At 32.0% G+C, this 13,671-nt stretch overlaps 1 protein-coding gene across 3 annotated transcripts in view; it reads right to left on the bottom strand.

Annotated features, from left to right (window-relative positions):
* LOC130450679 (protein grainyhead-like) overlaps positions 1-12,040 on the bottom strand; it is a 225,445-nt gene extending 213,405 nt beyond the window's left edge. For all 3 annotated transcript variants that reach the window (XM_056789202.1, XM_056789203.1, XM_056789206.1), the window contains exons 1-2: positions 11,816-12,040; positions 9,788-10,601 (exon numbers count right to left, since the gene is read on the bottom strand). In XM_056789202.1, the coding sequence (XP_056645180.1) occupies positions 9,788-10,452 (665 nt within the window). In that variant the 5' untranslated portion in view covers positions 10,453-10,601; positions 11,816-12,040. The remainder of the gene's footprint in view (positions 1-9,787; positions 10,602-11,815) is intronic.
* Between the last annotated feature and the right edge of the window lie 1,631 nt (positions 12,041-13,671).

The raw sequence follows: 13,671 nt of genomic DNA, 5'->3' as shown, positions 1-13,671 counted from the left end.
AACAAATTTAGATTAAAACAATGATAAAAGTATATTTCATAAAAATATTTTTTAATGTGGTCGAAGAAAAAATATTGTATGATACTCGAGCGTGAAGTACTTTTGAGCACTCGTTGCGAAAAAAGGCTGCCTTTCATTTTCACAACTCCTATATTAATAAGTATATAATATATTTCATAAGGAATCGATAAAAGCGTTATAACTTCTTCCAACGAAAAATTACCATTAAACTTCTGTATTTTGATAAAATTTTCGCTAGAAAAAATATTGTATGCAATTCGAGTGTAAAGGCCTTTTTACGACTCTTGTGATTGTTACAAAATTTACATTCATGGAAAAAAGGCTACTTCACATATTTATTACATAAATAACTATTTTCCCTTCTATGTTAATAAAATGAGTATACGTACAACTGCTAAAATGTATAATTAACTGTTAATGAATCTAATCAAACAGATGGATTAGAATATATTCTGAAATTTTAACATAGCATTCATATCAAGATAGTGTATATGATTGTGATACTGTTATTATTAACAGTTGTGTAATATGTTTTATACGTTTTTTATGGTTGAAATTGTTAATAAATTGGAGTCAAAAGCGGCTGGGCCTTATAAATATATCCAGCTTATAACGAATCAACCATTATTCCAATATGAAATAATAATAAATAAAGTAGAAGGAGTTTTAAATATGGAAGTAATATTATTTCTTAAATTCCAGACGGTAAAAACTTTATACCTGATGTTACAACTACCTTAAAATATGGACTGTCGGAGAAAAATGCCCGATAATGCTATTAGGATTCGAGACGTTCAAAAACGCAGATTGTAAACATAGCTATAAATTTACCATCCTGGACTAATTAAAGAATGACAACCTCTTAATTCTTAAAATAAAATATCCCGCAATCCATTATTACAACCGAACGAATATACTTTTGAAATTTTTTAAAATTGTTCAATAATTGTTATTATTTAATGAGAAAGAAATTATTTCCTATACTTATTTATTAACAAAGTAACTCATTTAATCTTCACCTCAATCTTATATATAAAAGGGGAAACGGGGATAATGAAATAAGGAATAAGTACTTTTTATCAACTTGATAAATATACATATTTCAATTTTAACTAGTAACTGCGAATCGACCAGTTGGTTATGGCATTGATAGTATGATTTAGATACGTAGTATAAATCATATCATAATATACTAAGTAAAACTCTTAGGAAAGAATAATGTTCTGATAAATTCATAGCCTTACACCACTCTGTCTCCTGTCGCTGTTATTATCTCCATCAGCTCAAACGTTGACAACGTGGTCCGCACTCAAAGGAAGCACTAAACAATATAAAAGAGTCCAAAGGCACAATTGCGGAGATATAGTGTACCTAAGCGAAATAATAGATCTACCTCCCTCCCTACCTATGGTACTACCAAAATACTACCAGTGGTTCACCACTTAATCTCCACATGACTGTTATTGCAGTACAGGTAACACGACGGGAAATTGCGCTGTAGGTTAAACCAACATTCTGATATGCCACAACTGTACTCTGGTCAAATTTGGTAACATGATCACTAAGTATATATTGAAAAAAGTTCACTTGTAAAACGTCTGCTTTGATTTAAAACCTCCTGATCTTTTCGCTATATAAAAACAAAAATGGTAATTGTATCAAATACTTTTTTTAATCAAATGCTATTAACTCCTGAATTAGGAACGGTTTTTCGAGAAATTTTATATTGTTATAAGGGTTAAAAAAGTTATTACAGTTTGATAGTTAAATATATGCCATATAGCATATAACACTGTGCAAACATTGTATTGGAAAGAGAGCCTCGCCAGCATCTTGTTTAGCTTTGGCTCAATCTCTATTATTTTCTTTATGAAATAATAATCCAATAAATGTAAGTCAATATAATTTGAATCAGATACTAGTTTCAATTTTATTCAAAGCATTATGACTTTTCCGTACCTAAGATATTTTTTCTACCGTCCTGTATATTTTTCAATACTTCAATAAGTGTTCACTACATAGTAAGAATGATTTAACTTGTGACTTGATTTTTCTTCCATAATTTTAAATCGTACTGGAGGTACATCTCAAGCTAATAGTAAAATTAGATAATATTACCTGAACACCTGTACATGCATTTTACTAAAATAAGTTATTGTATTTCAATACATTCGTTTTATTATTGATTACCACTGTCAAAATGAAACTTTATAGTTGAATATATTTAATTTCGTTGTTTGCGTCATTTCCCTGAATATTGTATCTGACTCATCAAATGTTTATTAGATGAAAATTGTTAAGTATCCAACATAATTATAAAAAAAATATTGATGTGAACGAATAATATTAAATTATAATGAAATATATTGATTTGATTACATGGAAAAACAATAATAATATTAGTGAAAATTTAAGATAATTCTGTATTAATATCCAAAACCATGAATTCACATATTAAAATTTGAAATACGACCTTGAAATATTTCTATGGACTTGGCAAAGTTATTTTACGTTGTCTGCTTTTATTCTTGAATATAAAAGAAATATTATACAGTAAGATATCCGCGTATTTAATACTTGCCTGGAACTAATTAGGATACAATTTTTGGATAGAGTCTCTTTCACACTTTTAAAATGAAGATGGTAACATTATACATTGAAGCGTGTATGATAGTAATATGGTAGGTATTAAGTTAGTTTGTTCTATTGCTGTTCTCTCTCTCTCTCTCGTCTCCTTTGAAACACTAATGGTGATATGGAAAATAACTACGTTCTTTAATTACTATTATTATAATTTTTAAATGAATGATTCAAGAGTATCAACTTGTGTCTCCATAAATTCCAAAATAGTATTTTTATTGGAAACTAAACAATAATATTCATCTAATAAAAAAATTAGAAAAGATAAGGGCACTCTCACTGATAATCTAATTCATTCGAATTATTTATTTTTTTAAAACTGCGGTGAATTCGAAGAACCAAGAATAATAAAGTGTATATCTCTTTTAATGTATATCTGACATAATTTCAAGAACAAATGATGAAAATATCTGCATTTTTGCCAGAAGCATGATAGATGATGCAACTATATTAAGACAATTCGACAAATCCGTAACATATCTGATATCGAATCCATAAAAACCTATTTTCATCGTACAGATTCTTCAGAATATCAGCCATAAACATTTAGGAATTAGATCTTGATCCAAACTAAATAAATAAGTTTGTCATCATAGCAGAAGTATTAGTAGAAATATTGTAATTTTAAATATATACATTTTAATTTGAGCTTATATCTATATATCAATCAATTTCATAACTATATTGTGAGGAAATTTCTCAGCACACATTATATAGCATATCTCTAACCTTCATCTCTTACATAGTGTTTCAAAATAATAATTCTAATTCGAAATAATTCGTAAGCTACTTAAAACAGAAATTTAAACGTACATGATCCTTCCCGTGAGATAAGCAGTGTTCAATATTTTTGAATCATAATTTATCATTCGATAACAATTGATACAAATAACAAAAACACAGTCAACTGAATTCAAAAATTGCGTATTGTATTTCCATGTCTTCACTTTGATTTGTTTCAAAACTCCACATAAGAAATCCTACACTTAAGCTCTATATAGCTGGCTACATCTAATCCTATTATTTTTATCATTACGGCCACACGCTGTTGGCATATTTGAGAAATAAAATGGTTTGAGAGAAAAAATACGTGAAAAAATCCTTGCAGTAGATAATGTAGAAAAGTCGTTTACAAAACTATGGACAAAACATCACAAGCGCTAGAATCTAAGGGAGGAACTAAAAGCTCAATACTTTGGGAGTATAATTTAGAGAAATGAATACATAAGCGAATAGAACACATAATAAACCCTGGTTCACTCTAGAAATTAAGGAACTAGCAAATGAAAAAAAGAAAGCGTACATAAAATACATTATCAATAGAACACAGGAAGAATACGAAGTCTATAAAAGAGTGAGAAATAGAACAACCAACACAATAAAAGAACTGAAAAAAAACATACTGGGAAAATTTCTCAGTGGAAATGGAACATGATTTGTACGGAGGCCAGAAAAAAATATGGAACATGATACGAAAAAGGAAGAAACCAATCAACGAGGAGGTAGTGATAAATGTTATAAATCAGGAAACATGGGCAGCACATTTTGAGATCCTTTATGATAACAACGGAAGCAGGAACGAAGAAGAAGTCGCAAACCTGCCATCCCCAAACGAACAGGAAGAAACCATCACATTAGAAGAAGTACAAACAACCATAAAGAAACTAAAGAATAGAAAATTACCAGGTACAGACAATATCCCAAATGAACTACTGAAGAACGGGGGCCCAGAAATCGAAAAAGAATTAACAAAACTGTACAATAAAATAGAAAGAACTGGAGTAATACCCGAAGAATGGAGAACTAGTATAACTATACCTATATACAAGAAAGGTTTAAAATCAGATCCGAAGAATTACAGAGGCATAACGCTACTTAGTAGTGTGGTTAAAGTTATTTACCAAGATACTTGCAAATAAGATAACTGCTAAGGTAGGCATCTCAGAAGAGCAAAAAGGCTTCCGCCCAAACAGATCCACTATAGACACAATATTTATATTACGCCAGTTGATAGAGAAATCCATAGAATACAATAAACCCATGTACACATGTTTCGTAGATCTAAAGCAAGCATTCGATAGAGTAAAACTCAACGATGTAATCCACCGACTAAACCAAAAAGGCGTCAAGAAGCACTATACAAATCTAGTAAGGCAACTTAACATCAACACCAAAACAAGAATAAAAACAGACTGTGGGCTAACAAGAGAACTCAAAGTCTCATCCGGCATAAGACAGGGAGATAGCCTCAGCCCATGCCTTTTAACGTAATAATGGACCAAATAATTGAGAGCGTAAACGAAGTTAATGCAGGATTCGAAATGAATAACCGTCGCCTGAGAATCCTTTGCTACGCAGATGACGCTATACTTATAGCTGAAAATGAAGACGATCTACAACGCCTCCTTCATAAATTTAACCTGACGGCACAGAGACTTAACATGCAAATCTCATGCGAGAAAACACAAAGCATGGTAATATCCAAAGACCCAATAAGATGCAAGTTGGTAGTAAATGAGCGCATTATAGAGCAAGTAATGAATTTCAACTACTTGGGCGTAGAAACAACGAGCAGCAGAAACATAACGGACGAGGTAGATAAGCAGATCAAGAAAGCAACTAGAATATCGGGATATTTACGCGAATCTACAAGACCTGTATCAGACCCATACTAACCTATGCCGCAGAAACAAGGGCAGACACAACACAAACAAAGAGAAAAATGAGAACAGCAGAGATGAAGATATTACGAACAATAAAGGGTACCACACTCCACGATAGAATACCCAACACAGATACCTTAAGAGAACTGGGAGTACAACATGTCGTTAGATGAGTAAGAGCAAGACGCCGACAATGGAGAGACCATGTAGAACGAATGGCTCCAGAACGGATTGCCAAATGGGCCAAAACACAGAAACCAGATACAAGACGCCCAATCGGTAGGCCCCCAAAACGCTGGTACGATAGCTGGACATCGGCGTCACAAGATGGCAGATGACAGACCTGACAGGACCTCGTCCTACTACAAGAAGAAGAAGAAGAAGAAGAATACATAAGCATCAGTAGTAAAGTGAGAATTCATAGGGCTTGGGTGAGATTGGTTATGAAGCACGTGATAAAAAGTATAGATATATCTTATTTTATAGTAAAAGAAGTGGATAAATAAATGGAATATGTGGAATACAAAATATTAATGTAAGCAAGAAATAAGAAATTGCCATATGACCGGTTAGTGAAAATTTCGGAAGACAAATAACAAACACACACTTCGACCATCTATGAGATGGTATGAAACAACAATTCCAAGTGTGCCTAAGAATTTTTGAAGAAAAGCCAAGACTTATTCCTTACGTCCGAAAAATAAAAAAAAAATAAACACCCATATTTATAGCGTAATGAATAACTTTTTCTATGTATTATTCATTCTATAATCATGAATGTTAAAATTAGTTGAAAATTGGATCATCAAGCTGATAAAAATATGGGAATGTATCATTTTATCGAAAATATGTACTAGTATGGTTTCAAATTTATGTTGAGGCAGAGCAGGTCAGGTTTTCTATAATTTTCTGGAAGAAGAACATATACCTTGATTCAATTTTTCGCCAGTTACTTTTCCAGTTCCATTCTCTCACTGAAACGCAGTGTCGAGTCCGATAATGTTTTCCATAAAAGAAACGGAAATAGTAAAATGAATTGAAATTAAAATACATATACACTACAAAGACATTAAAACATCCTTATATATCAACCGACTGATTCAATATAAATCTTTTGATGAGATAACAATAAGAAAAAAAAATTGCTTTTTATTGGATCCCCTCACATATGGAATAAGACAGACCTGGTCGCTAAAGAAGCTCTGAATAGTGATAGTGCTGAGTGCGTGAACTTTCTAACTAGTGCCGATATCAAATCAATACTCAAACATAAAGTGCTCTATGAATGCGAATACAAATGGTCAACGTCCATATACAAGCTTCGTGAAGTGAAAGACTCCTTTAAACCATGCTCAGTGCTACCAATAAATCGCGTTTCTGTCTAGGCCAAACGAGACTTACCTATAGCTACTTATTCGATGCTAAACCTGAACCCGAATTGCAAACTGACTATAAAACAAATAATTGCAGAGTGTTAATATTTTAACAAAGAAAGATCATCATCCAATCTACCACTCAGAACAATATCTAAAATTTTAGGACCTAAATATAAAATAACCAACTTAAAAACTATCTTGATCATAAACCCAATTTAGCAAATACCTGTAAATGAAATACCAAAATTCAACTCGTACTCTTAAAAAATTTTATCACTAATAACCAGAATACATTTGATGTAAATTTTGTAATAAAAAAAACATTTTGGTACATTCTATAAAAATACGGTGATCGTAATTAAAATTTTATTTCAATAGAGAATCCTTTAAACTATTAATATAATTAATGTGAAATATGTAATTGACGTTTTTTGAGTCACGTTTCTTTGTTCACTCTTCCATTCTATTAAGAATTTTTTGTAATCAAGATGAATTATATATTCTTGAAACTATTAGACATAAATGGGGAGTGGCGTTTGTTGCAAAAGAAGATTTTCTATTTAATTTTGCGAAAGTTTTATCTAATAAGTACATTATAAATTTGCATTATTTATATTTTCCAGGTTTTCTTCTAGTTTTTTGAAATAATTGGATTATCTGAAACTGAACAACAATCAATACTTACTTGAAGTTATATCTTATAAAAAGAAAATTGTGGTAATAGAAATATCTATCATTATTTAAAAATAACCCATAAATAATAATTGAATCCCCGTATATTCCCTTATTCCTATGTTCAATAGAGTTTTCCGATAACAATAGATCATTAACTGATTCCAATTATCTATTTTTAAAATAGTATCTACAATCCATTTGATGATGGATTATGAGTTGTCAAATGAAAATATAAAAATTACCTTTCTCTCGATTATGAAAAAAAAGATAGAGTATTTTTTTACATTAATATTGCTTTTTCATCTTTCTCCCTACAGTTTTAATTTTTATCGTGTAATGAGAATAGCCTTTTGTAGATACTGTATATTTAACTATCATTACAATTTTTATCTCTGCACTGGGAGAAGCACCAATATTCCAATCTGACTCGATTTAGCAGTTTATCATAACTAATTACATTTTAGTAATATCTCGCCCTCTCCTAAAGAATTAAATGTACCGCATTCTTTCTGCGTTTTTTTATTCAAAAATTCAGTATAATGTGAAACATCGACAAATTAATTCATTTTATTCTTCACTGCGGGACGACCAGTTAAACAATTTCATTCCTCAAATAACAGCTTAGCTGTTCTCAATTCAACATTGATGGAGAAAAAACTAGAAGATTTAGACAGATAGCCAACATACTGTAGCAATTTTTTCAAATTTGAAAGCTCTAGTTTATAATATTTTTTAAATAGTTGAGATCGGTTACAGACCGGATGGAAACTAAACGGTCTTGTGTTTTCCGTGTTGTCATTTATGCGTATCCGGTATATTGTTTACGTTTGTGGTAAAAACCACTTTATTAACAATTATGCTACGTATTATTGAAGTCATTAAATATATTTTAAGTGAAAATTTAGATAAATTATGAAATTAGCCAAGTAGTATAATAGAAATATTCTAATTTCGATTTTATTGTCTAAACTTATATGCTGGAGGGTAAGAAGTCAAACTGTTGATGAATGCTATCCAATAAATTGCTTCGTTCACAAGAAGAGTTAGATCTCTAGTTTAATAAACCCTTTCCGAAATTATGAAAATATTAAATACATAGGATAGGTAGAAGAATTACCATAACATATAAACTACCAATACATACACACTTGTTTTACTCACACATAGTTGCGCGTGAGCCCGGAAAAAATCATCGTTTAACCAGTAACAAAAAGCGGTGAAACACAGAATTTGAATTTGGTGGTTTCCTACCAAATTGTATACTAGAAAATCATCAAAATCAAAAGGCTACCGAACTAATGTTCAATCCACCATGCAACAATTTCATTTTTAGATACTTTCGTTTATTTCAAAAAATATACACTGTGTGAAATAAATGGAAATATACAGAGATATGCAAAAGTCTGAAAAATTATCAATGTTCAATCATAACTCATTCAAAGTGCTACCTACCTAACCGATGATCAAAAATAATTTTGTCCCTAAATCCTTCAACTTCCGGTACTGTGTTAAATCGCGAGTTGTACACAAGTGCGGAATAAAATTATTACTGCTCATTCAAGCGGAGGATATTTTAAACATCTGTTGTATTTGTAACCACTTTGGTTTTGAGAAAATATATTGTTATTTCTCAAAAACCACATAAATGAAAGGAAAAATAAGATTCCATTTTTCACGAGATTTTCGATTACCCCAAATACGACTACGTTTGATTTAAAAAAAAATTGGGTACCTATGGTTGGTGGCAGCTAAAGAGGAATTTTATTTTATTGTGAACTTAAAATTAGTGTTTCGCCGTTACTAGTTGAAAGTTGAGCAGCGATAATTTTATTTCTGAACACACGGTGGTCGGTTTCATCATTTGTGTGACCCTGAAGGAATTTTCAGGTTTTTTTTAGAAGATAATTCCAGAACTATGATTACAATGTATATGAAGGTTTTAAGGGAATAAATCCCTATATTAGCGTTGTTATAATAAAAAAAATTATCGACTTATTGAAATTGAAAGTAGTTACTGTTATGTTATCTACTGTGAATATATATAAAAAATAAAATTAATACAGATTAACCAATAGTATTACACAATATATATTATTTAAATATGTTATCATGTGTGTAAAATATACGTTAAGACAATAAGTGTCGACACTATATGTTTCCTATTACATTCAATGCTGCAGGATTCCCATCATCTTATAAAAATTAGGACATCCTGTAAAATTATAACCTTACTCACACACAATGACGTAGTATTAATAAATGTGAATTTACTGAATAAAAAATATGTAGCAATATACGTATTAATATATGAAGTATAATTTTCAAGATACCAAGGTAACTAGTAAGGTTGTTTACTGAGTTGATAAACATTGCCGTAAACAAAAAAAATTTAATACAACATTGTGAACTTACCTGAGTCCGACTACCGGAACACCTGCCACATCATCCACTAACTCTGAAAGTACTAATACCGTAGTACCAGGCACCTGTGCTTGAGGATACTGTAAAAGTCCTTGGCCATTCCCCTGTAGAACAACGGACACTGTTCCTGGGGGACTACTGACAGTCTGCCCACTAGAATTTACCATGGAATTTGTACTACCGTCAATTAACACATCTGTTATCTGTTGACCATGAATTTGATGAGCACTGATATTATTTATGGTTATTTCTCCCGTATTATCCGCGGAATATATTTCAAGACCTTTTTGATCTGGAGCAGTTGTATAAATTACAGTTTTGTTGCCGTCTTCGTATATTAAATCTATCGGAGTATCATTTTTGTCTGCAATTCCTTGAGCATATATATCGTCTTCTTTGTCATATAAAACTTCTGTTTTAACCTGAGCATATAAGGGAGCTCTCCCCATGGCACTTTCCTCCTCCATCTCTTTTTTGAGTTCCATGACATTGACCGGTGTCATAGTTGCTAACATTGCTGGAGATCCTGGATTGTCCCCCAAAGGCGATCGATCCGCTGGAGAAGCTTGAGGAGGTGGTGGAGACATCATTCCATGATCCACTTCCACCGAAGGTGAAGAATTAGAGGACAAGTTATTATATTGTCTACGAGTCATTATGGCATCAAAAGTTTTTTTTTATCACAGAAGTAACTTTATTGCACTTGATTACGTAGTAAAGTCAGGTTATGGCACTGCTATGGCTATGAAACTACGAGTTATCAGTTACTTTGTTTTCTTTAGTATGTTCCGGGACAACAATTAACCTGAAAACGGAATAAATACAATGAATACGTGTTAATACATTTGGTCATAAAAGACACGTGGAGGAAAATGTTTACTACAAACGATACATCTTTACTACTGGTACCGGTTTAGATCAACTCTATTATTTCAGAACCAAAAAAGTGTGGTTAAAGAGCAAAGCTGGTCCGGTTTAGCGACCATGAACAGGGTTGATGAGGAATACTCCGGCGTTGGTGTAGACGGTAACAAACCGGAACTTTCACGTGCCGTCGTCGGGACAGGTTTGACAACCATATGGAAGGATATATATATATATATATATATATATATATATATATATATATATATATATATATATATATATATATACACTGAGAGCGAATTCTCCTGGTAGCGATTAGAGGGAGAAATTAACCGGTTCCAAACTAATTTTTAATTAATCTCAAATTATTCCCTACAGTAGGTTAATATTTATATTGCATTACAATAATAAATGTAATTATTGTTGTTTTCGTGTGAATCCAAACATGTAAACAAACGACAGTGACGGCCAATTAAAATTTGAAAAGCGTATACGTATACGAAGCCTGATTGGAATTCATGTACCTACAATGAGTAAATCGGGATTGGTTGGATATCGGAAATTTCTCACGATTGGTTGTATTATTAGTCATAATTAAATAATCTGGGCGTGTTAGTGAGTAGGTAAGAACCTAAAACGCAGATCGTTAAAACTATGGCAAACTACTAATATAAGTAAGACGAACTTGAAAGGGCTAGCGGCGATCAAGGTTAAACTCATTTGCATATTTCTAAAATTATTTTCTAATAATAGGTTACCTAAGAAAGCTCGTAGACAACCGGCGCCAAATTCTGAATAACGGCGAGAGTGCAAGTGCAGATAGATATACAAGCAGGTAAACTAGTAGGGGCGTAACGAGACGCCATTCAAGATTAAGAGTGAGCAATAGTTGATGAACAGGTCTGCCAGTTCTCGGATAACAGGTATTATTGTAATCATTCAATATTGAAAACAACTAGGTGTGAGTGAGCATGCTTGCTGCCCGGCCGGTGTGTGTATGTAAAGTGACAGTGAACTATTTACTATTTTTGTGATAATTGAATAAAATGATTTGTTTTCAAAGGAAATAGTAAAGCAGTGCCACTAGTAAGTGACTCTTCACTTAAAACTGTTAGCTGATTAAAAACATGCCAAATAGGTGTTTGTTTTTACCTATAGCTGCAGATCGCGGGTCGTGAAATCCCTTTGTTTGGCTGGTCGGTCATTCACAAGGGCGAAAGAGACATATTGACGGGGCACGCACTACACCACACGGACACACTGCCCGACAGATTCATGCTCACCACTCTCTGACAACATGCATTCCCCAGTATTGACCAGAATTCTATATTCAATCACATACTAGCGTCTACAGGTGTTTCGAACTAATACTCTACTGACTGTTAGTTGCGGCGGCTTAAAGTTTATCGCAAGTTCAGAGCTGCGTTCGCGCACCTCCTCTCGTCGGTCCTATGAAATAGCTAGTACCTGATGAGAGAAAGAATAACGTGAGCGCGTCTTTGATCGATTCCGAGGCCGCTCGCTGCGTTCAGAGCTGTGTTCAGCCTCCGGGCCCCCGCGGCTTGGCTCACTCACTTCGCCAGACCGATACCCTCTCTATCTCGCTTCTTCGTACTTTTCCTCTCTCTCTATTTATTTCTCTCGCGCACCACGCTCTCAGTCTTCACCGAATACGTGGGAGTTTTGTTCGCTTAATTCTTCTCATCTCAGCGCGAGGGCACCATCGCGCGGTCTCGGAATCATGGCTGCCACAAGATATCTCACATGTAATAACGCTACTGTTGTCCTTAAGAAAAATACTATTTAATAAGAACATTCAAGTCTCTTTTTCACGTATTTTAGTAATAATAAAATGATTAAAAATAAAATTATACATGTACTTATTTAATAATAATTCGCATTTTGTCACAATATATTCGACGGATATTATACGGGATAAATAGTTTTTTTTCATTATTTATTTATTTGAACGTATGCTTACATTTTTATTAGGTGTTTGCTAAAGTTTACTGAAAAAAGTATAAGTAAATATATCTCACTACTATGTTATGCAAATCATTCATTGTTTATTACATTTACAAATGGAATTCGTTGGAAATGATTAAACGATTCGATAATAAAATTTTCAATGCATTAATCGGTGAATCCATTCGGTATTTTTTAATGTATTGTATATATATATATATATATATATATATATATATATATATATATTATTTAGTTTGTTGAGCTAATATCTTTCGAAATCTTTGAAAACCTCTAGAAGAAGCATTAGTTTCTTTCTATCGTTTGTTTTTTCTAATTTTGAACTTCTCTCATAGATTCCGTCTAGTTTGTAATTCGAATCATTAAACATATATAGACGCAATATTATTTATTCAAATGTATTAATGGTTGAAAAGGCGAATGCTATTTTATCTTTAAATCATAAAAATAAAGTGGAATTATTTTATAACAAATTGAATTTTTACGGTATATATATATATATATATATATATATATATATATATATATATACATTTTGAAAAACTTTTTGCTGATTTAATTCACTGCCATATTTATCATACTGCACAAAATGTGGGCTGAGGTAAAAAACTTTTTTTAAAACACCCAACCAGGTAACTAAAAAGTTTCACTAATGCGAAATGTACTGAATCATTAGCTGTTATTCATAATTTTAATACGGGCACAGTCAGGTAAGATTTTTGTTGAGAATTGTAGATACATTCTCAGATACATAATATTTCTAAATTCTCGAAAGAACTGATCATTCCTCTTGAATGGGGGAATTACATTCAAATTCTTCAGTGGAAAAACTATTTAGTAAATTTAGTTGAAGTTATGTTATTTCTTTCTCTATAAAATCATTTTTATCTATTTTCCAATTCGAAAGCTTGGTCAAATGTTTAAATTAGTTATAGGATCATTCTGTATTCACCTGTGGCTTATAAATAGGTAATAGTGTTTTATAGAAAATATAGCACAATATCTGTATAAGTTAATATAGT

Source organism: Diorhabda sublineata, chromosome X, assembly GCF_026230105.1.
Source record: "Diorhabda sublineata isolate icDioSubl1.1 chromosome X, icDioSubl1.1, whole genome shotgun sequence".
NCBI classification, from domain to species: Eukaryota; Metazoa; Arthropoda; class Insecta; order Coleoptera; family Chrysomelidae; genus Diorhabda; species Diorhabda sublineata.
This window is presented reverse-complemented; position numbering and strand designations above follow the sequence as displayed.